The sequence below is a fragment of the Myxine glutinosa genome, chromosome 8, assembly GCF_964187855.1.
Source record: "Myxine glutinosa chromosome 8, kmMyxGlut1.1, whole genome shotgun sequence".
Taxonomy (NCBI): Eukaryota; Metazoa; Chordata; class Myxini; order Myxiniformes; family Myxinidae; genus Myxine; species Myxine glutinosa.
Genome location: NC_136268.1, coordinates 86,012,387 through 86,037,823, shown reverse-complemented (window position 1 = coordinate 86,037,823; position 25,437 = coordinate 86,012,387). Strand labels below are relative to the sequence as shown.

The following is a 25,437-nucleotide window of genomic DNA, read 5'->3' as shown; positions in this document are numbered from 1 at the left end:
AAAGTTAGGTGCAGGTGTAGGATCAAGCTGTTCTTTGTCTATTATGCTTGTGCACGGTGTGGGCTGCAGTCAGCAGGTTGCCAAGTTAATGTGAATTTCTCAATATTCTTACTCAGCCTGAAAGAAAACAGATGCGAAGAGGCAGATGAGCAGGATATAGAACATGGAGTGAGTGAGTTGCATGTCACCCATGGCAGAGAGGAGGATCAAAGCCATAACGCCACGCGTGCAGAAGGCGGTCACTGAGCCTGAAAGTCAAGTGAAAAAACACTAGGTTTTAAATATGTTATGATAACGCACCAAAATTTTGGACACACTAGATACGGTATTTTTATTTCTTAAACTGCAGAAAATAAATTTCATCAACTTGAATTAAAATACTGCATTCATTAATTTTCCATCGAAGGCTTATGCTGCAAACCTCAAGTAAACGCACAGCTTAATAGGTGAATTGCTCTCATTCTTAATTGTTATTTATTCTTGGGAATTCTGACAATCTCCATGCAATTAGCAAATAAAGTCAGATGGGTTCTACTGTGGCTGCAAGAAGAGTCATTGTAAAAGGGTCCTTGTCATTATCTCTTCAATTAATTGATGTTATATTACTATACCCATACAGACAATTCAGAACTTAGAAACAGAGAGATAATATTACAATGACCCCTTACATGTGGAATAACAATTGGATCAGAATTATGGCATTGGAATTGTAATGAGCATATACCCAATCAGCCTTGCTAGTGGGGATACAGCAGAAATATCAAATAGGAAGATAGTTAAATAATAATGCGCTTGCACTCACAAAAAGCCAAATGCATTTTAAAGCATATTTGTCTGATCGAATGCTAAGAGTTGTTTGAAGTCCACAAATGCATATAGATGGCTTAATATTCCTTTCAGGATATGAAATGCTTTGATGTGCCTGCCCTCTGCTGGTACTCCACCTCAAAGGTGGTTCATATCATCAAAACGACTCCACTGGTAATCAAATGAACACTACCCAATATCAATTTTGAGCACACGACTAACAAATGTATGTTGACAACTCAAAATAATTTAAACTAGAACGGCACTCGTTAGTGCACATACCTCTGCCAAGTTGAACAGTTTACGCTTCATATCCTACTCATAGGCCATATCTGCACCTGGACATTAACCAAAACCTCATTGGCTTGTTCCTGTAAGTATAACTCATCCACCAAGTTTTGCCAAAATCCACACAACCTTTTGAAATATGCTACATATCGTTTTGGCCCCATCTCTCATTGGTGAAGAATCAATGAAATTTTTTATGCCTCCGCCGACAAAGTCGCCCGAGGCATTATGTTTTCTGGTTGTCTGCCCGTCCGTCCGTACGGGCTAAACCTCGTTTTTCTCAGCGACCATATGTCCGATTGAGATGAAACTTTCAGGGTAGGAGTGACACCCATGCAGAATGTTTTGGCACATTGTCAAGTACGCCCAATGGAGAACAAAAGCATGATAATGATGACATCATAGGTGAAGTGGTATACCAGCCAAAAATGTTTTAATCGAATACCTTATCCTAAAAATCTGAAATTGCATGCACATGATCTACGACCTATTTGTATTGAAATATTAAATTTAGGACATCATAGGTCACATGGTTTGGCAGCCATATTGGATTGAAGGTAAATATTAAATAATTATATCTCTGAAACCGCTCACCCTATCGATGCAAAATTTTACAAATATCATCTAACAGCACTGTTGCATATAGTTTTAAAATGATGATGTCGTAGGTCACGTGGTTTGGCAGCCATCTTGGATAGAAAAACTAACCTTATCCAATCAACACGAAACTTCACAAACGTGATCCCTATCCATACATATGCAGATTGATGGCATATTGGTGACACAGTCGTATTGTTCAATTTTTTGTTATCATATCCTTATCCGGATCCGGATCTTCACCAAAATCGAATCAATTTATCCTTTTCACACACCCAACCTGTCCATCAAGTTTAGTCCAAATCTGTCCATAACGTTTTGAGATATTGTGCTATATATCGGTTTTAGCCCTATCACTGAATGGCGAAGAATCATTTAAGAAACTCTCGGGTCAACATCTGGATCCGGATCTTCACCAAATTCGAAATTAATTAATCCTGGTCTCACACCCAACCGTCCACCAGGCTTCGTCCGAATCCATCCATATGGTTTTTGAGATATTGTGCTCACAGACAAACACCCAGGGGTGAAAACATAACCTCCGTCCACCTTCGTTGGTGGAGATAAGAATCGCAATTAATGTGTAGAAGCTCCTTGTGAACAAACACTCATTGTAAAAGTTCCTTGTGAAATTTCTTGCAAAACAAAAAAAAAATCTACAGTCACGTGAAAAAGTAAGTACACCCCATGTAAAGTTTTGACTTTTTCAACATATTTCAACATACAGCTATTTGATCTTCATTTCAACAATAGTGATAAATAAAGGTGATATAATATAACAAATATCATGAAACATTTACATTTTGTAGTCCATTGTATAATTTAAATAAACATAAATGCAAATTTCGCATGTGGAAAAAGTAAGTGCACCCTTGGCTCTAATAGGTGGTATTGCCCCCTTTGGCAGAAACAACCTCAAGTAGGCATTTCTTATAACTGTCTACCAGTGTCTGACATCGACTGGGAGAAATTTTTGCCCACTCCTCCATGCCGAATTCTTTCAGCTGTGCGATGTTTGAGGGGTTTCTTGCATGCACAGCTCGTTTCAAATCCCCCCACAACATCTCAATGGGATTTAGATCCGGGCTTTGACTTGGCCATTCCAGAACCCTCCATTTCTTTCTTTTCAGCCATTCCTTGGTGGATTTACTGGTATGTTTAGGGTCATTGCCATGTTGCAAGGTCCATCTTCGGTTGAGCTTCAACTTCCGACAGATGGCCTCACATTATCCTCAAGCACGCTCTGGTACAATTAAGAATTCATAGTGGATTCTATGATGGTGAGCTTCCCAGGCCCTGATGCAGCAAATCTGCTGCAAACCATAATATTTCCACCACCATGCTTTACAGTTTTTTTTTTTTTGTATACTCGATCGAGGCTCATTTAAGAGCTAGCACATCAAACACATATTGGCACATAAAACATAACAAAAAAAACGGACACGTAAAAATAAAGGGGATGGGAGACAAGATGGGGAGAGAGAGGGAAGCACACAAGTACAACATTTGAGAGCAGGGACATCGGAAGATCTATGGGAGGGAGAGGGTGTGGGAAAGAGTTGGTATCAGGTATCAGTTGGTATCAGGTTCTTGTGATCAAATGCTGTCTTTGGTTTTCACCCAACATGTCTTCTGGTACTGTGGCCAAATAGCTCTACCTTTGACGCATTTGTCCAGAGCACATTGTTCCAGAAGTGCTGGTCTTTGCCTAGTTGTCATTGGCAAACTTTAGTCTTGCCCTGATGTTCTTTCTGGACAACAAAGGAGTCCTCCTGACACACCTCCCATTTGATCAAATTTGTGCAGCCTCTTTCTAATGGTAGACTCGTGCACTTTGACATCAACAGTGGCAAGAGCTACCTGTAGGTCCCGTGATGACATTCTGGGGTTCTTCGAGACTTCTTTCAGCATCTTGCGGTCTGCCCTCAGGCTGAATTTGCTAGGGCGGCCTGGCCTGAACAAGTTGGCAGTTGTTTGGAATCTTCTCCACTTGTAGATGATCTACCGGACAGTCGAATGATTGATTTCAAATTGCTTGGAGATCTTTTTAAATCCCTTCCCAGACTCGTAAGCATCTATAACCTTCTTTATGAAGGCCTCAGAGAGCTCTTTTGATCTAGGCATGGTGACGCCGCACTCTTCAACAACAAAGAGCAAACCAAACTAAATGTCTGAGGTTTAAATAAGACAGGTTCCTCCAAGATCCTCTCTGACGATGTTCTAATCATTTGCACCTGAGCTGGTGCACCTGATTCTAATTTTAGGTATTTGAAGTAGTGATAAATGTAGGGGTGCACTTACTTTTTCCACATGCGAAATTTGCATTTATGTTCATTTAAATTATACAATGGACGACAAAATGTAAATGTTTCATGATATTTGTTATATTATATCACCTTTATCTACCAATATTGTTGAAATGAAGATCAAATAGCTGTAAGTTGAAATATGTTGAAAAAGTCAAAACTTTACATGGGGTGTACTTACTTTTTCACGTGACTGTATATTGTTGCATCCATGCCGATTAACACCAATACTGGATGGATGGACAAAACTGACTTTACCTCCCTCAGACTGCGTTCAATTATGGCAGGCTTGAGGGAATGGTTGTGAGGAGAAACATGACAACTTTAGAGCTCTTGTAAAACCAACGGGTTTATTTCCCGTAACACCAAAACAGGGGAGATTGAATCTGACAACGGGTAATTTCACATTCGGGAAAATGGGAAAGTACGTAACAAGTAATCAACTAGAACGCCACTCAGTAGAGCGCATACTCCCGCCGTGGGTGGCCGTTGCTGAGCCCTATCTTCCAATGGTAAAAAATCCTTCAAAAATTTCTTGGATCCGGAATAATATCCTGAGCTTCACCAAAAACTAATCAATTCTTCCTTATCCCAAGGGCAATCATCCCACCAACTTTCATCCAAATCCGTTCAGAACTTTTCCAGATATCTTGTTCACAAACACACGAACACATGAACATACGAACACACACACACACACACACACACACACACACACACACACACACACACACACACACACACACACACACACACACACACACACACACACGGACACGATCGAATGCATTACTCCCTGGCGGGAGTAATAAGTACCTACATACAATGAAGAAAAATAAACGAAACAAATCTAAGATGAGTTACTCCAGATTCAATCACAGATGGGGAAATGGAATCTTTCACGAGCCTCGATTCAGTATCCAAAAAACAAAAACAAAAAAAAAACCGGGTGGGCTTATCTCTGGTGGTAGGGACATCGAAGGAAGGGGATGTCTTCAGGGGAATGACCCTTTTCTCTCCTCCTAGCGTGACGCTCTCCCTAACACATTCCAATTCTCTTCAGCCAGCGCTATCTTCAAGCACCCCAAACACACGCGACATAAGCCCCTCTGGGGCACACCATCAATTCTCCTCAAAGCGCCCTTTCTTTACCCTCCTCTCCGAGTCCAGTGCCACGTGCCTCTCAAGCTCCTCCCCTTCGCTCTCCAGACAACACTCCATCCTTGGAGGCGTTCATTGCTCCGTCCCTTCAGGAGATGATCGACACTCCGCTCTCCCCTCCCCCCCCTTTACTCTAAGCCGGGCAAAGCCCCATTATGATCTGCCTTGCTCTCCCCTTTGCTTTCTTAAGGCCACCCAGTCCCACCTGGTGATATTAAACAAGAGGCTTTGCACATGTTTGTCTACCTTTAATCCCTCACTATTAATTACAACACACCACCCTCCGTATGGTGCATGTTCAAACAAGACAATCCATAAGGTGAAGTGTCCCTGCTTATTACATCAATATTGGCTAACTACTTGTACCCCGGACCATGCTACTCTCATACTCCATACATTTATATCTGTTCTAAGGTAATCTCTATGCCATCCCCCCCCACTCCCCCCCCCGACAAATGCAGCAATATGTGCAGTATATATATATATATATATATATATATATATATATATTTATATATATGTAATAACTGGACCTAATCAAGTCTCTCACCCATAATTGGAGGAAATAACCAATCAGCTCTCACCGAATCAATTACCCCAGTTGGCTAGAATTTCAATGCATTTACCCCCATGCTGTTCTAGCCAAAGAAAACTGCATAAAGCAACCAAGTAATTCGCTACACATGGTAAGCCCTTTGCTGTTTCAAACTCTACCCGAATTCCTCTACAGCTTCAGACATTCAAAAGTAGCACATACATCATAATCCCAATACTACACACCACCTTCAGTCGCCAGACCGGTATCATAACTTGTTGGCAAGTCATCAGTGACAGCGTGGACAGAAACTCACACCACTGAGGCTACGAAGCATGTACCACATGTAATGCCAATAGCAGTTAATATGTAAATAACAAGAGACTGAGAGGTATTAACATTGGCTAAGGGTGCGGCTGTGCCGCTGATGTTGTGTTCTGTAGATTAGGGCAGGAATTTGGAATTTGGTCATGATGCTGGTGATAGCTCACCTCCTGTTCATGAAGGACACGGTGGAATCTTTAATGTCCACCAACTAATACTAGCTAGCAGACAGGACACCTAGTTTGACGTCTGTCTGAGGGAGAATCACCCTGCCTGAAAAACACCGGTATGACAGTATATAGCTGGGCCGAGATTCAAACCCAGGCTAGATGGTTCAGAGGTGAATCCATGCACCCATAATCAAATGTAAGACCAAATACTGCATTGGAGTCATCAGAAGGAACCCAAATAAGCAAAGAGCTTATAAGTTATTCTGCCAACCCCTAATTAATTTTTTTTTTTTTTGGATCTAAAGAGATTAAACAGATATCTTACTATAATTCACCAAATGTCCGTCCGTCCGTTCGAAGGTACCGCAAAAACGGCTCAACCGATCGCAACGATGTTTTGGGTGGGTATTCCTGGGACCCCTGGGAGTAAAATAGGCTATTAAAGCACGTGTTATGCGCGCTGCTTGTGAGCAAGGAGGAAGCGGACAACGCGGTAACTTGTAAGAGTCTTTATTCAAGAGCTCACTGTAACACTGAGCTGCTCAGGGCTGCGCACCCCGTGTATATCGTGAGGCCACGCCTCTCTCCCGGGCGTGGCCCACCCCCACTTGGTGTGCGGGGTGATGTCACCACGTCAGTGCTGTCGTGTCCGCCACACGCGCCCCCCCCAGAATCCCCGCGCACCTGAAGGGTCAGTTTGCGGGGCAAACGGATGACCCGGCCGAAGCACCCCCTGGCGACTGGCGGCGTCTGGGATGCAGGGATGCCATCTGGGATGCCTCCGGCTGCCCCTGGGATGGGTGCAGGACCGGGGGGCGGCGTGGCGGCGGTGGATGGTCCACGTCGAGGTGGGCCGGCTTGAGGCGGTCCACAGAAACGTGGTCAGGAGTACCGCCGATGTCCAGGGTGAAGTGCTTCACCCTGGTCTCCAGCACGCGGAAAGGCCCGTCGTACGGGGGCCGCAGTGGTGTCCGGTGGGCATCGTGGCGGACGAAGACGTACTCCGCCGTGCGAAGCTCCAGGGCGACGTGCGTCGGTGGGTGCCCGTGGCGTGCCGTTGGCACCGGGGCGAACCTCTGGGCGGTCTCCTGCAGAGCGGAGCGCTGATGTGCCGCGGACCATGGTGCCGTGGAGTCGGGGAGGAACTCGCCCGGCACCCGCAGCGGTTGCCCGAAGACCAACTCCGCCGCGGATGCGCGCAGGTCCTCCTTGGGCGCCGTCCGGAGGCCCAGCAGGACCCAGGGGAGCCTGTCGACCCAGCCGCCGTCGCGGAGGGTGGCCCGGAGCGCGGCCTTCAATGAGCGGTGAAATCGCTCACACAGGCCGTTAGCCTGGGGGTGGTAGGCCGTGGTTCGGTGCAGCCGGACCCCGAGCTCCTGCGCGACCGCCCCCCAGAGCTCCGAGGTGAACTGGGGGCCGCGGTCGGACGAGATGTCTGAGAGGGCGCCGAACCGGGCGACCCAGGTGGCGATGAAAGCCTGCGTGACGTCCGCCGCCGTCGGCGACGCCAAGGGCACGGCCTCCGGCCACCGGGTGGTGCGGTCCACCATGGTGAGGACGTGGGTGAAACCCCGCGAGGGGGGCAGAGGTCCCACCAGGTCCACGTGGACGTGGTCAAACCGGCGTTCCGGCACCGTAAACGGGGCCAACGGGGCCTGGGTGTGCCGGTGCACCTTGGTAACTTTAAGTTTTTAATAAGTAACTTTACCCAGCCGCCGACGGCCTTCCGGAGGCCATGCCAGACGAATTTGTCGGCGATCAACCTTCGGGAGGCCCTCGTGCCCGGGTGGGACAGGCCGTGGATGGCGTCAAACACCTGGCGCTGCCAGCCCGTGGGCACGATGGGGCGAGGCCGCCCGAGGGAGACGTCGCACAAGAGGGCCACGCCCACGCCGTCGAACGGCACCTAGGTGACGCGGAGGCCCATGACGGCGGTCCGCAAAGCCTGGACGTTGGGGTCAGCGGCCTGGTCCGCTACCATCCGGGCATAGTCGATGCCGAGGTGGACTGCATGGGCGACGGCCCGGGAAATGCAATCCGCCACCGGGTTGTCCTTCCCAGCGACGTGCCGGATGTCCGTCGTGTACTCGGACACGGCCGTGAGGTGACGCTGCTGCCGGGCCGACCACGGCTCAGTGACCTTGCCCATCGCGAAGATCAGCGGCTTGTGGTCGACGAAGGCCGTGAATGCACGGCCCTCGAGCAGATGGCGGAAGTGCCTGACCGCCAAGTGAAGCCCGAGCAACTCGCGGTTGAAGGTACTGTAACGGCGTTCGGGCAGGCGAAGCTGCCGGCTAAAGAACGCCAGCGGTTGCCAAGCTCCACGCACCCATTGCTCGTGCACCGCACCCACCGCGTAGTCCGAGGCGTCGGTGGTGAGGGCGATTGGTGCATCGGGCGCCGGGTGCGCGAGCATGGTGGCGTTAGCCAAGGCGAGCTTCGCGCCCGTGAACGCCGCATCCATCTGCTCGGTCCAGGTAACGTCGCCTTTGCCCGGCTTACCTCGGAGAGCTTCGTGCAGGGGGCGCAGGAGCTGGGCGATACGGGGCAGGAACCGATGGTAAAAGTTCACCATGCCCAGGAACTCCTGCAGCCCCCTGATCGTGCGGGGGCGCGGAAACCCCTTCACCGCCTCCACCTTGGCCGGCAGGGGGACGGCTCCATGCCTGGTGATGCGGTGCCCCAGAAAATCGATTACGGCGACGCCGAACCGGCACTTTGCGGGGTTCACAATCAGGCCATGCTGGCCCAGGCATTCGAAGAGCGTGCGGAGGTGGTGTAGGTGCTCTTTGCGGGACGCGCTGGCGACGAGGATATCGTCCAGGTAGACGTATACAAAATCCAAGTCGCGCAGGATGCTGTCCATCAGCCGCTGGAACGCCTGAGCCGCATTCTTCAGACCGAAGGGCATCCGCAGGAATTTGAAGAGTCCGAACGGCGTGATGACCGCCGTCTTCAGGACGTCCTCCGGCCTGACGGGGACCTGATGGTAGCCGCGTATGAGGTCCACCTTCGAGAAGAAGAACATGCCCGCCAAACGGGCGGAAAAGTCCTGAATGTGGGGGACGGGGTAGCGGTCGGGAGTCGTGGCGTCATTGAGATGGCGATAGTCCCCGCACGGTCGCCATCCCCCGCCGGGCTTCGGCACGATGTGCAGCGGCGACGCCCAAGCGCTCTCTGAGCGCCGAACGATGCCGAGTCGCTCCAGGGTAGCGAACTCCGCTTTTGCTACCGCCAGCTTCGTCGGCTCGAGGCGGCGTGCCCGGGCATAGACCGGTGGCCTGACGGTGGGGATGTGATGGGCCACCCCATGCTTGACGGCCCCCGCCGAGAAGGTGGGCCACGTGAGGGCTGGGAAGCCGGCGAGGAGGCGGGTGAATTCGTCCGCTGCCGGAAGCGTACAGATCAACGTGGCCGGAACCGAACCGTTCGGCAAGCCGCTTGGCAAGCCGCTCGGTGAGCCGCTCGGTGAGCTGCTCGACGAGCTGGGCAGCGCACAAGCAAGCGAGCTGAACGTCTCGGCCTGGACAAGACGTCTGTGCTTTACGTCGACCAGGAGCCCATTGGCGCACAGGAAGTCCGCGGCAAGCAATGCCATGGGCACATCGGCGGTGACGAACGACCATCGGAAAACCTGCCCTCCGAACCGCAGAGAGAGGCAGCGTTTTCCGTACGTACGGATGGGCGTCCTGTTCGCGGCAAGCAGCGCGGGGCCCCCGCCCGCGGCGTGCTTGTCCGACGTACTGGCAGGAACAACACTCACCTGCGCTCCTGTGTCGCACAGGTAACGGCGCCCGGATAAGGTGTCCGTTATGAACAGCAGGCTGCTCGAACGGCCGGCGCTCATTGCCACTATCGAGCACCGGCCCGGGCGTTTCCCGACCTGTTGAAGGAGCATGGCGGATGACACTGTCGAGCCTCGTGGCCGAACTTGGCGTGGAACCAGCACCAGGTGGTGGAGCTGGAGGAGTGCGGCTGGCTCTGCCAGGCCGGTGGAGCCGGCGGTTTTCCCCGCGGTGGCGGTTTTTGCCGCGGCGGTGGGCAGGGCGTGGCGGCGGCCATGAGGTGCGTATCAGCATGCTGTGTATGCTGTGGAAGCTGATGCTGTGGATCAGCATCAGCCTCGGGATCCACGAGGTGGGCCACACCGACTCTCGCCCGCGTGTCCGAAGCCGCGAAGTACCTGTCTGCCACGGCGGCCAATGCTCGGGGTTCCGTTAGCACGGTCCCGGCCTGTGCTGGAAGTTGGCGACGGAAAAGCGCCCGGAATAGAGAACCAGGGGCTTCGTCATCCAACAGTGACAGCATATGGTCCATTCGGACTGACAGGCGCGTGTCGCCGAGCTCGGGGAGATCCAGGAGGCGGTCGGCCCGTGCATCCTCCGTGAGGCCGAACGTGGCTAGGAGCAGCCGCTTGAGTGCCTCGTACTTGTGGTCGTCCGGTGGGTGGCGAAGGACGGACACAACTCGAGCGGCCGTGCCGGGCCCGGGGGAGGCGACGACGTGGCAGTAGCGCGTGTTGTCGCCGGTGAGGCGCCGAAGCTGAAACTGGGCTTCGGCTTGGATGAACCAAACTTCGGCCTGGGCCTCCCAAAATTCGGGAATTTTAACCGACATAGCGTTGTTGGCCATGGCAATGGCGTCGTGTTTGGAAGGATCGCTATGGCAGATCCAACGTCGAGGGTCACCAGTAAAGCGCAGTGTTATGCGCGCTGCTTGTGAGCAAGGAGGAAGCGGACAACGCGGTAACTTGTAATAGTCTTTATTCAAGAGCTCACTGTAACACTGAGCTGCTCAGGGCTGCGCGCCCCGTGTATATCGTGAGGCCACGCCTCTCTCCCGGGCGTGGCCCACCCCCACTTGGTGTGTGGGGTGATGTCACCACGTCAGTGCTTTCGTGTCCGCCACCCTATATTGTTTTTCCAATTTTTCCAAATTTTCCAGATTTTCCAAACACGATGGAATAATATTTACCGATATGAACAGTGATGTGGCTTTTGTTGAAATTCTACAAATACTGTATATTCTACGTACCAGGAGAGAGTAGATCGACTCCTGACGAACTCTTCCTGTATAAACGTGCGGCTCCGAAGTAACATGGCAGCGTGTGCAAAGCGACTGAGAAACAGGTGTAGCGGCCGCTTCCTTGTTACAGATTCGGCGCGCACTCTTCACACATAAACGTGCGACTGAGAAAGACGTGTAGCGGCCGCTTCCGTTTTGCAGAATTCAATCTTTTTTCAAAATGGGCGCTATGTAGTGTTTAGATTTTGATGATTTGCGTGTGATATGATTCAACGGATGTTTATATGAATTGTTAAAAATTTAAAAAAAGCCTTCAATTTCTGATATTTTGCCTTTTCATTTGGGCCTTCCAATTGAAGCCCCGCACATAGGGCGGGTACCGTTGCTAGTAGGATTAATACATGTATGCCTCGTTGTACTTTTTGGGTTCAGAATGTCTCGGACTATTATGAGTGTGTCATTCGTCAAACCTTTTCAATGCCCCTCGTATCCATTTGTTCTCCTAAATAATAAAGCTACAATATTACATCTCATAAATCATAAGCAGTGTGTTTATCTAAAAATGATTTATCCATTTTATCTGTTCTTTTTCCCAAATGACAAGGTTGTAATGTTTGATACATGAATAATCATAAGCAGTGTTGTATTTCCTGTAATGAAGCTGAAGAACATGCTAGAAATACAATAAAAACAAAATTCAGCACAGAAAATAAAGCAAAATGGATAATCGACAAAATAAGAAATAACAAAAAATATAGAAAACAAAAGCTAATTAGTGAATTGTAAATTAATGAATGAGGAAAAAGAATCAAAGAAGCAGATGAAGAGTTAAAAGGTGGCAGAGAATGATTCAGTGGTGAGAGATTGCCAAAGGCAAGTGCAAGGGAAAAACAAGTGAAGATGTGAAGATTACATTGGACTCACCTAGAATAGCAACCAGCAGGAGTATAACAGCATAGTGCTGGAAGATTTTCTTGTGGTATATGTACAGAAGTATACACAAGGCTTGCACTTCAAGAATCTGTGGATGACAAGAAGTGATATTATTCAGCCTGGGGAGGACTTCTACAGTATGTCACTAATCTATCATACCATGTTTATTACTGCTATGTTTTGCCAAAGATCTCTGAGAGCTCCTGGGTCAACTATCAAAACATGCCGTGAATGGTGCCACATCCACATCTAATGAAAATTCAGCAACGAAGGCCTTGCCAATTCCTCGTTGCTCTGGCTTATTTAGAGCTTTTGGATTGCTTAACGATATTTCTAGATGAGTGAGTGGGCATGCAGAAGTAGTCCTGGCTAGGTTCCAAAACTAAAAATTAAAGGCAGAAAAAGAAAGAACATGCTCAATAGCGGGGAATGAATTCCAATAAAATGGCGGAGACATTCAATCAAAAAAAGATTAATCACACTTCAAACTTCAGTATCAAACTTCAGAATCAAATCAACGCTCAGACGAAGCAAACTATACCAGACACAACGGCACAATGATCAGTGGTGCGACCCTGGCTGAGTCGTACCAAACACATTAAAAATGGTACGAGCTCATTCCTTGCTTGATGCTCAGCATTTCAAAAGAAAAGATCACGGACAAACACCCATCGCTCAGGCCTTGAAGAGCCTAATGATCTCCTCCTGTGTTGAAGCTCCTCATGAGGGATCGCACAGCACATTACGTTGCAGGGATGAAAAGTGGGTCTATGATCTGGAAAATCAAAGCGCACTCATAACGGTTCGACTCTTCAACAGTAATCTTTTTAATATTCCTTACAAGTCACAAGAATTAAGAATTTATTTTTTTCCCCAAAAATACAAGTATATACACAATGGCTGAATATATCTGAAAAGTGATTCTGTTCATTTGTTAAAGAGGCACTGATATCTATTCTTCTTCTTTTACAACTCTCATCTAATTACAGGATGTATGATATCAATATTTTCAGGTTATGAGAGAAAAATCTGACTGTGATAACATCTCAGTGACTCAGGCATTTGCAAACACAGCTTATTGGATTATTTGGAATCTAAAGTGGAATCTGTGGAATCTAAAGCTCTCAACGTTATTGGTATCTCCTGCGATGAGGCCGAAGGACAAAGCCTGTTGTTCTCACATCACTAATAACCCAGTGGCCTCTGTTTATTACCACCTCTCGTCTGGTCTCGCTCTCTCTTCTCCCTCAGCATTCTGACCATCCCTAGCTCCTTCAGGATGCACACATCCTTCCAGTAACCCCCTCCTGGTTGAACTTCCAAAATCCAGGCTGGAAAAAACCTCAGCTGCTTTATTCCTTGCTTCTCCCATCTATGGAACTGCCTTCCAGAGCCTGATTTTTCCCACTCTTCCCTAGAGGGCTTTAGGTAGGTACTGCACTGCCATTTCACGTCATCCTGACCCATTATCTTTTCCATCCGCATTAAATCTTACTAACCCAACCCTCTTCCATGCAAGTTTCTATATTTCCTCCCCTGCTCTTTTCCTGTTCTTAATTAATTTGCTTGCTGTGTCTAACTGTGACCACACTACTAGTTTTTTGCCTTTCATATAATTCTTCCATGAGCCCAGAGTTTGTATATAAAAAATAAATAAATAGTAAACTAACCTTTATTGTCCTTACTATTTACCTTTTTACCGTCCAGTTGAGTTCATCACATACTGAACCCTCCGGCGTCCGTCATCTGTTGTCCGTTAACTTTTCGACGTTAACACTCCAGCGTCCACAAATATCAACCGATTCTGATCAATCTTGACATGCAGCATCCTTACCCCAAGGACCAGGTTGGTATTACATTTCAGCCCGATCCCTTGAAAAATAGCGGACTTAGGCGACCATTTTGTTTTTGGTCATGAAACCGACGTTAACACTCTAGCGTCCACAAATATTAACAGATTTTGATCAAACTTAGAATGTTTAACCCTTACCACACAAGGTAGGTTGCTATTGCGTTCCAACCCGATCCGTCACAAAATGGCCGCCATAGGCCGCCATTTTGTTTTCAGCTCCGAAACGACGTTCAGTTGAGTTCTGCTTCCCTGTAAGCTCTAGTTTAATTATCAACTAGTAAATAACCTGCTTCCACCAGGCTGTTGTGAGGGGTCCCAATAGAGTGTGGAATATTAAAGGAGTTTGTTAGGAATGTCCTTTGACAGCATAATAGCAGACGTTCGTGGAAATTCCACTTAATGTAAAATATGACTTAAAGTCCTCAATTTCATCCCCCATTCTCCATCCAGACCTCAAACCCCCTCTCCCAGCTCTATCCCTCTATGTCCCTCCTCCTCTCACACCCCTCACCCACCCAACTCTCCGTCTTCTCCCTCCCCCTTTTCTCTAAAAGTGCTCAACTTCCCCTAACCCCTTCCCCCAAGACCTCAACCCCCCTTCCTTTGATCAATAACTGCCTCCCCTCCCCTTCTCCAATTCTCTGTTCCCCACTCCACCTTTCTTCCTCAAGTCCTCACCCCAACTCAAGTCCACATAATAATAGTCATTAACTGTTTAGACTGCTAAGGTTTCTTGGTGAAGTAAATCAATAAAAAGATAATTATACGTTGGACGGAATTGACTGAATAGTTTGTAGTTACATATATTCAGCATTATACGTGCTGTGATTATGTAGTTTACACCATTCAGACAAAATCGCACAACTTGCATTGGTATTGGTAATAGATGCTAGCTCTAACCCAAAAAAGAGCCCAAACCCAAGACCCCAAACCAAACCATTTTGGGTTTCAAATAAACTTGTGCTGCAACATTCAAAAACACAGCAACTTTATAGGAGAGATACACATATATGTATTTATTTTTATAGGAGAGATACACATATATGTATTTATTTTTATAGGAGAGATATACATATATGCATTCATTTTCATGAGAACTATGATGTCACATCTTGCCATCATAGTTAGGGGACAATTCTGGTTGGTACCCTATTGATTTTATGTCGATTATTACTATTCACACCCCATTTTGCCTTATTATTCGCTTTAGTTTTTTTTCTTGGCAACCACCAGTCTCACCGATGCGAAAAATTCAACATGGGTGTGATTCCCCTTGGAGAATTTTTTATTGACAATTGTGATGTCATACATCATGTTGTATGGCAGCTACATTGGATTAAAGGGGAAAAAATGGACATACTCTCCAAAACTGCTCAACAAAACAAATTGAGACTTGGCACATGTCATCAATTCCCCATGGGAGAGTTATTCATCACAATCTATTCTTCCAATTCTTCTTCACAAGAATGCAAACATATTTTGCAAACCTGTCGCTTTTGCAAACCTGTCGTCATCGATCCATCTAGGATGGATCCATCCTGCAGTTCTTACAGCAAAACCTTTCTACGTGCTAACAACAACAATTCCTCCCACCCATCCCATGACCTTTATCTCAGAATTAAGCCTGGTGTTGGCGAAGCAGTTAAGGTGGCTGGCTTAAGACCTTATGGTGTTGCGTTTGAGTCCCTGTCGTGCTGTTAAATAACATTAGGTGTGTTGACTCAGCCTGTCATCCTGCTGAAGTCGGCAAAATTAGTACCAGCTCACTGGAAACATAGGGCACTGCATCAATGGCGCAGCCGTGCTCCCGGGAATGATGCAACCAGCAGCCACAGGCTGCAAACGAAAAAGTAATCTCAGAATTTTAAATATGGGTATCTGGAGAAGTCTAGTTTACAGAAGTTGTCTGCACACAACAATCAAATCCGCTCAACGTTATTTGACAGTGTCAAACACCTCCGCGTCAGTACCGTCGCACACATCTCTGATAAGTACAGTCCTTCCAACCCCACATTTCATACGTGTCCCCTGCTTTAGTATCCCTCCACTTCATGCCCCCCCCCTTTCTTGCAACCCTCCTCACCCCACCCTCGCCTCACCCCACCCTCAGTCTATGTGTCTGTCTCCCCTACTCCCAAAACACAGAAACACGTCTCGGAGTGAAAAAAAAAAGAGGTAATAGTTATTTAAAATTAATCCAAATCTACCAGAAAATTAAAATATTAAAAACAAAGTTATACACAAGAGATTGTATCTTCACGCATATAAAGTGCAGAGATAATTTGACAAACTTCTGTTGCTGACATTGAAACTCTTCATGCAAGAAGAAGAAGAAATAACCACCTTTAGAGGCCATTTTTCCCCGCAGGGTGGGGGTTGGCCTTTTTCGGGGACCGTGTTCCCCTTTTCGAAGCAATGTTTTATGGCCGGATTCTCTTCCTGCCACCAATCCTGTTAGTCGCCTCTTGTGACACACAGGGAATTACCAGTGAACTGGCACTCAATTTGCCGACCTCGGAGGGATGACAGGCTGAGTCAACCCCCCTGGCGTTAATTCAGTGATCGACCGGGATTCAAACCCAGGATCCTAGGATCCCAAGCCGGCACCCTAACCGCTAAGCCAACACCAGGCTCTTCATGCAAGGATACAACCAATTTCATCAGCAGTGTGATCAGGGATATGTTGGCGAAAACGTGGATTGAAGTGCATTATCGTTTGTTTGTACGACATTCCACTAACAGTGCACATGTCGAGGTTTACTGAAGAACACAAGAAACTTTATGTCTCTTTTGGTTTAGTTGTAATAAACATTTTAAGCCGGAACAAGACTTTGTGTACAGCCTGTACTTCATTCCTAAGCACAAAATGATCTTCATACTAGCAGGAGTACCCGGCGGGGTGGGGGCTGGGGGGGTTGTAGGAAGGGGAGGCAGGAGAGAGAGAGGGGTAAGGAAGGGAGTGGGGGAGTGGAAGGCGGATGGGAGAGAGAGGTGAGGGGGAGGGAGGGGAAAGATATACTACATATACATCTTTGTGGGGGGGGGGGCTTTGACAGGCCCCTCCATTTTGGGGGACGGGGGGGGGGGAGGGAAGGAGGAAAAATTTACCCATGCAAAGAGTGCTTTAACCTCAGTGTTGCCCAGGTAAAAAAGGAAATTGTAATACCCTCTGCCACCATCACCAGTTGGTGCTACTCGGTACACATTTACATAGAGAATTTACGTCGTCGTCCCCCCCCCCTCCTCCCCCAACACCCCTGCATGAAGCCGCAGCCACATAGCCTATGTTACCCCCCCAGACAAAGTTGTATTTGTATTTGTACCCCGAGTAAAGTATTGTCGTGTGGTTCCTCTGTGTGAACACCGCAGGGTGCCACAGATGATCAAATGAGCTTAACACTCCGAGGTGTTCAGTCAAATTATAGCGGAGAATAAGCATGGGGGGGAAGAGACCGAAGAGCACTTACTTTCTCAGATCCCACCGGCAGTCCTCAAACCTGCAATAATAATTAATCCAACGGACACAGGTTTAAAATGTATAAGAAAATGCCGGCTTTATTAACCAATATGCCAGTGACCAAGTAAAACACGGCCAAATAAAACTATAATTCCTAAACAGGACGTCCCTCAAACACAGACTCGAATACAAACAATGGGATAAAATAACTGAAAATAGATACATGTTATTTGTGGGCACTTAGCTCAAATCAGCAGGTGTATCTCATCAGGAATCATCAAAGATCGTCTGAGGCCTTGGCGGGAAACGCACGTTCATTGGCACGAACTAGGTCTCACTGCGCATCTGCTCACTCCTGGCCTCACCGAGAGTGCAGCGAGCAGGCAGCACCCGTCCACTTGTCGTTCTTGCTTGGGAAACCACAGTGCTCGGTCGCAACTCTTCCTCCTCACAACCACTAGCAAGATGTCCTCCTCATGATCACTAACAAGATCTCGGAACACTGACATTCGCGATGAATCCTCCTTGCGCACGAGAGTAAAGTGCGACCGTTCGCTATGGGATCCACAATCAGAAGAAGCGAGAAGTGCGTCAATGCTGAGAGAGCCAAAATGCGACCGTTCGCTAACAAATTCCAGAACGAGAAGAAAAATGTCTGCCGTTCCACCTATTTTGTATGCGCGGCTCTGACGTCATCCGTGCCTGCTTCACCAATCCCATAGTCCCATCTCACCAGTCTCTTTGCCCATCAAATCCCTGAGCAATCACCACTCTTCTAGGCATGGCCTCATGAACCTGCCTGTCACAAACCACGAGTCTGCGCTCACAAAGTCGGTGTTATCCATGGTAGTGCTTCATGCCTGGTTTCCGGTTGGTTTTTAATTAGTGTGTTTATTGGGCAATTTCTGGCTAGATGCGTGTAATACAGCGTCATAAGGAAACACAGGAAAAGATTACAGAGTCAATTACAAACCGGGAATTAATTTACCCATAATCCCTCGCTAATTAACAAACCCCACCTCTCTCATGGGGACGAAAATACAAGCTTACTCGACATCCGGTCTACACGGATTTCCTACTTATTACATGGGGTTTCTTCTTCTTCACGACAGTCGGAGCACACTACCTCTGCACTCTACCTGGACTAAGGTATCCCTACCTCCCACAAACATAATAGTATCTAAGCATTTATAGCTGGAGTACCCGGCGTTGCTCAAGCGAAAAAGAAACATTAACACATTTGAAATGAGGGCACATATAATGGAAAAGCAATTACATCCAAATCAGAATCCATCACAAATGTCAAATCATCATTTTACCTTTTCGTTGAATATATGCTGGTGAATGTATCATTGATCACGTTTCTGAGTTGAGTATGATGACGTTCAGGAAGAAGAAAAAAAAATTGCCGAAAAATAAAATGGGTAAATGTTTTTTAGATCGTACATTGTGTGCATGGTGCGTAGACCTTAGATAGGTAAAAATAAATAAATATATATATACATATTTTTTCGTGTTTTTTTAACTACAGGCTTCTGATAGTAAAATAGAAACGGCAAAAACACCTCCAAGTGCCAATTTAATGCAAATGTTTTCTCTAATATGGTATCTAATCACTGTGCTATGTGATGCCCTGTGCATTAATTACATGTTCTACTCATGTTACTAATTACACTAATTACATGAATTACACATTGTCCCAAATATCTGTGTCTGAACTCTTGTTTTTCATCTGCTTGTGCTGTCTGTTTTAACCCTACCGAGCTGTTGTTTGTCCATTTTCTGTCTGTTATGTTCACCTCCATCGTTAATGTGTTGGCCTCTCGTCCTCTGTTGTCAGGCTCTTCACGTGCTCCAAACTATTTGTAGCAAATGTTATTTTTGATTAGCACATTATAACTAATTTGATTAGCAAATGATCCATGTGCATATCATTATAACTTAATTTGATCAGATTGAATGCCACATCTTAGATTCATATATATATTTTAAAGACACAATGGAAAGGAGGCGATCTAATAGAGATGCGATGGGTCATGTGATGGGCCATGCAATGGTATCTAATAGAGATGTTTAAAAAAATGAAGGGTGTGCATGAGATGCTTAGGATCTCAGGTGTGATCTTAGGTGTGCTTAGGACAAAGACCAGAGCCCAAGAGGACAGTTTTAAGGCAGGGGTCTTTCATTTGGAAAGTGGTTAATGCATGGAATGGTCTCCCCAGAAAGGTAGTCGCAGCGGAGGGGTGGATAAGTTTAAATTTGATTTAGATAGATACCTGGATGCATTGGAGACAGAGGAGTATGGGGATATTGTCTTGTGTGCATGGTGCATAGCTTGTGTGTGGATGGCTGATGACACCGGTGTTGGTGTAGCGTAGGCATGATGGGCCAAATGGCCTCCTCCTGCGCCAAAGCTCTTTATGTATCCTTGTGTATTCATATTGTGCTGTTCTGCCCGAAGGAAGGTTCACTACTGCCAAAGCATTGTCTTGGCAATGGTCATACTGGGTGGTTTGCCATTGCCTTCCCAGTAGTAATTAGGGCATGAATTTGCAACTTGACCACGGTGCCATCGATAGCTTACCTACACATCGTGAAGGACACTATAGGATCTTTAATGTCCAACAACTAATGTCGGCAGAAGGGACGCCCAGCTTAACATCCAACCGAGGGACGACACACTCATTGATGAATCTTCCTGCCTTTGAAACACCAGGATGGCAGTTTTCAGCTGCGTCGGGATTCGAAACCAGGTTAGATAACTTAGAGATAAGTGTGATCGCCCACCATCTTAGATTCCAGGAAAAAAACAAACAAACACGCAGCAGCAGAAAAAAGACTATACTACATTACTACAAGGTTATTCGGACAAACCGTTCATTAAACCACAAAACCAAAAGTCATCGTTATCAAAATTGTAGGCAGAGAACCAATAAGGGGAGAGTAACCGGGAGTATCTTACCAAATAAACAATGACGTCCCAGCTGAGAAAGCGAGACACGATGTATTCACCGGTGATAAGTTGGTGGTCAAAGCTTGGTGCAAACACCACAACCAAACACACACCACTCACAGCAGCCGCCATTCCTGCAAACGAAATTTTCAAAAACATTTTCCTGATTTGCATTTTCCTGTTGCCAGCATTTTGAGTTTTAATCACTTTTTGAATGAATGAGTGATGAGTGAGTGAGTGAATGAGCGGGTGAAGGAGTGCCTGAATGTCCTCGTGTTTGCCTGAATGTCCTTAGAATGCCTTTGTATTGTTAGTCTCGCCCCAAGGGGGATTACAACACGTGTGTGTGTGTGTGTGTGTGTGTGTGTGTGTGTGTGTGTGTGTGTGTGTCAGCGATTATCTACTATATAAGAGAGCTAACGGTTTGACTGTGTCGCCATTTTTCTCAGATGGCTGAACGAATCTTGGTCAAACATTCAGAGGTTCATCAGTGACTGCTTGGGAGTGTTTTAGGCGAAAAAAAATTTTTTTTTTTGGTATTTAAAAAAAAATCGCTCTACAGTGCCTAAGCCATTTTGTTTAAGGACAGTTATATACAAGTACACATTCGAATAAATAAATACAAAACAATTAGCAGACATTTGAACACAAATAATCAAACTATTCCGGAAGCGGTCAAAGTTGGTGGTAAGGCTTTTTCTTCTTCCTGAACGTCATCATACTTTACTCAAAAACGTGATCAACGGCACATTCATCAGCATATATTCAACGAAAAGGTGAAATGATGATTTGACATTTGTGCGATGGATTCTGATTTGGACGTAATTGCTTTTCCCTTATATTTGTCCTCATTTCAAATATGTTAATGTTTCTTTTTCGCTTCAGCAACGCCGAGTACTCCAGCTATAAATGCTTATATACTGTCGCGTTCACCAGGGGGATTCAAATCCCCAGGGTGACGGGTGGCCGATCGAGTTTAAACTCCGAGGCGTTCAATCAAACAATGGCGGTGTTATTTATTCGCGCGGGAGCAGAGGGTGACAAACTTACCTGAATGGCCGGACGTGGCACGGGGTTTCTCCGATCCGCCAACAATTAAATGGGACAGCACAAGGAATGAAGCAACAACAACAACAACATGCATTTTAAGGCCATTTTCCCTGCTAGAGCAGAATGCACCAAGGAATGAAGGTTCAACATAAAATGGATTTAATAAAATTAATGCCCGGGAACAAATAATGCACAGTAAACTAAAATTCCTAATTGTGCGCCCCCACACGGACTCGTAAAACAGACACGGGGATGAATAAATCAAAACAAGTCAGGAGACGACGATGGTTCATGAGCAAGCGGTATTCAATGACAAAGGGCGGACTATAACCGAAACAGGCCCGGACAGGCCAGGCCCGGAAATGTCAAAACGAAGGTTACTGACCTTGAAATGAGATAGAAACTAATGTATAATAGGTTATGAGGTTAGTTAGCTACACAATACCGAAAATTCGGTGAAAAATGAAATGAAAAAAAATTAAATAAGTAAATAAATAAATAAATGTAAAAAATGGGAAAAAAATGAAAAATGAAAAATCGAGCTCCGTGGGGCTAGACACATGACATTGGCCTAACCAAATATCGAAACCCCTGTCAGATTCCACCAAACCCCTCGGAGAAGATGTAGCTTGAACTCGATTACCCCCTAACAAGACATCTTTTTTGGGCGTGGCTCCGCCCACAATGGGCGCAATACGCCCACTCAAGGCAGGACACAAATAGATCATGATATCAACCTCCCACCCAAGTTTCATCAAGATCGAATGATATCATTGGGTAGTTATGCTGCGAACAGACAGACACACAGACACACACTCAGACAGACACACACACATGACGAATATAGTGGTCACTTGATAACTCGTGAACCAATAATAAATGCGTGTGGTGCATTTGCCTGCACTCCACTGGTGTTCGTGACCACCCGGGGTCGTCACAGGTACTGCGTCCTTGTGCGTGAAAGTATGCGCCTTGGCGCTAAGTTCGTTCACCCACCAGCTGCCGAACATGAAGCGAGCAGGCCCGCGCTCTTTCCTGCTCGGCCGCACCATGCCCGGAGTTCCTCTCAGCACCGAGGTGAGACATGGAAAGGATGCGTCCACCAAGGGTATGCACGAATTGCGCCGGCCTGCGTTGCCAACCACGAACCAAGCGAGTCAGAGTGCATGAGCTGTAATTGTCTGTATTGCAACCCAGCGTGAAGAGGAGGGATCTGAACTATTCGTATTGCCTGAACCAAGAAGAAGGACTGGTCGCAATGAAAGTCGGAACAAGAAGCAGGAAAATAAATGCGACCGCTCGCATCAATGTCAGGATCAAGAAGTACACAATGCATCAATGTCAGGACCAAGAAGTGCACAATGCATCAATGTCAGGACCACGAAGTGCCCAATACATCAATGTCAGGACCAAGAAGTGCACAATGCATCAATGTCAGGACCAGGAAGTCCACAATGCATCAATGTCAGGACCAAGAAGTGCACAATGCATCAATGTCAGGACCAAGAAGTGCACAATGCATCAATGTCAGGACCAAGAAGTGCACAATGCATCAATGTCAGGACCAAGAAGTGCACAATGCATCAATGTCAGGACCAAGAAGTGCCTGCGATGCCAGCCACAAACCAAGAGAGAGAAAATAATAAGTGACCGTTCGCTATTGATGTCGGAACCAAGAGAGTAAAATGGCGGCCGCTTCGCCTTTTTGTCCCTGGTGCTTGAACATCATATGATGATGTCCACGCGCGCTCCAATCAAAGAGTCCATTGTAGCAGTCCATCGCCCTGATCAATCATCACTTTTCAGGCCCTCATGGCGACCCCTGTAATGACTCAGTTGGTGGCGTCAGTGGCAGTGTTTGATTGTCTGCATCCGGTCACTATATTTTAGTGTATTCAGTACAGGTGCGGAGTGCATGGTTGGTGTTGCATATCTCATAAGGAACAAAGGGAAAATGACAGAGGCAATTTACATACAGGGAATTATTCCTTAAACCATACCTAATTAGCATAGCTCCACCCCTCGCATGGAGACGAATATACAACCTTACACGACATCAGGTCTGCCTTAAGTACATGAGGGTGGCTACATGACATACGGAGCATCTAATCTATACAATCTACCTGAACTAAGGTATTTCATTGCATACCCCCCATAAACGTAACAATACATTACTCGGGGTACAAATACATCTTTGTCTGGGGGGTAACATATGCTATGTGGCCGCGGCCTCATGCGGAGGTGTGGAGGGCCAGGGGAGGGGCGTAAATTCTCTATGTAAATGTGTACCGTGTAGCGCCACCTGGTATTGGTGGCAGAAGGTTTTACAATTTCCCTTCTTACCTGGGCAACACTGAGGTTAAAGCACTCTTTGCATGGGTAAATTTTTCCTCATTCCCTTTCCTCCCCAAAAACGGAGGGGCCTGTCAAAGACTCCCCCCACCCCCAAATATATATATGTAGTATATCTTTCCCCTCCCTCTCCCCTCATCTCTCTCTCCTCCCCCTTCCACTCCCCCACTCCCTTCCTCACCCTACCCTCTCCTGCCTTCCCTCCTCCCCTCCGCCCCGGAAACGCCAGGTACCACTCCACCATCCTTAGATCAATGTAAAAGCAAGATGTGTTACCAAGAGCATGTGTCCAATGCAGGTAGTCCATTTTGAAGAACAGCAACAGCATGGTGCTCACTGCAACAAACAACCCAACGTCAGGGTCAATATTATGGAACCAATAATGCTGCTATTACTGCCAATTGTAAAATAATGTTAATCGCACCAACGATGGATATGGCTGGAATCGGTGTAAGGAAAGCCACAGTTGAGAAGGCGTATGCACAGAAGCTTGCTGTCTCGCCCACAAAAAGTAACACGGTTCCTGACCACCACAGGTGACTACGTAAGAAAGCCAGGTGCCCCACATCGCTCTTGAGGTGTGCGGCTTTCTGCAGAAGAGCAGCAAGGAAAATAATTCGTAATGGGTTTTAAATTGTTGAGTAGCTCAGTGTTGGAATGAATCTCCACCACTAACTAATTTGTCAATTTGCAATGATATAACTCACCAAGGAGTTTTGAACCAGGCTTTGGAAGCGACCTCAGTGAACCAATAAAAAGTCGAGGTGCCTACATGCAATATTCTTCTTACCTGCAAACAGGTAGCAATGCTGATGATGAGACATCCCCCCACAGAGAGTCCAGCGGCCAGCTTTCGATCCTGCCACAGAGCATGGAATGAATAAAACAGGCTGGTATGATCATTAATAGCAATAAAAACTTGAACGGCACCCAGAAGAGAGCATACCTCCGCCAGGTAAACAGTTTACGTTTTGTATCCCAGAGTAGACCAGAAAAATCACAATACGGAATCACATTTAATCAAAATCATCCGTCCACAACTTTTTGAGATATCCTGCTATGTATCGTTTTTGGCCCGACCTCCCAATGGTGAAGAATCACTTAAAAAATTCTACTAGCCGGATCCGGATCCGATCTTCACCAAAATTTAATCGATTCGTCCTTGTCACATACGCTACATCTCTGCCAAATTTCGTCCGAATCCGTCCACAACTTTTTGAGTTATCTTGTTCACAAACAAACAGACAGGCAGACAGACAGGGGTGAAAACATAACATTTGGTGGCGGAGGTAAATATAAACAATGATATACAATCGTGGCCAAAAATATTGGCACCTTTGCACTTTTTTCAAATAACTCACAATTTTCCCTAAAAAATAAGTTGAAATTGACAAAACTCCAGTTGGGCTTTCTTATGTCTCTCTCTCAGCAGCAGTGGGGTCCTCATGGGTCTCCTTTCATTGAGTTGGCGACGGATGTGCGAGTTCAAATGGTCATACATTGTGTCTGAAGGTCAGCTTGAATCTGTTTGGCAGTTGATCTAGGTGCTTTGTTCATAATTCGAACAATCCTTCGCGGCAATCTTCGATCATGTTTTCTTGATCTTAGATATTGTGCAGGCCATTTT

At 46.6% G+C, this 25,437-nt stretch overlaps 1 protein-coding gene across 1 annotated transcript in view; it reads right to left on the bottom strand.

Annotated features, from left to right (window-relative positions):
* LOC137432661 (NIPA-like protein 3) overlaps nucleotides 1-25,437 on the bottom strand; it is a 142,136-nt gene that overhangs the window by 65,108 nt on the left and 51,591 nt on the right. Inside the window, exons 2-7 of the mRNA XM_068124753.2 lie at nucleotides 24,601-24,669; nucleotides 24,235-24,400; nucleotides 24,087-24,146; nucleotides 20,418-20,542; nucleotides 12,138-12,234; nucleotides 113-248 (exon numbers count right to left, since the gene is read on the bottom strand). Of these exons, the coding sequence (XP_067980854.2) occupies nucleotides 113-248; nucleotides 12,138-12,234; nucleotides 20,418-20,542; nucleotides 24,087-24,146; nucleotides 24,235-24,400; nucleotides 24,601-24,669 (653 nt within the window). The remainder of the gene's footprint in view (nucleotides 1-112; nucleotides 249-12,137; nucleotides 12,235-20,417; nucleotides 20,543-24,086; nucleotides 24,147-24,234; nucleotides 24,401-24,600; nucleotides 24,670-25,437) is intronic.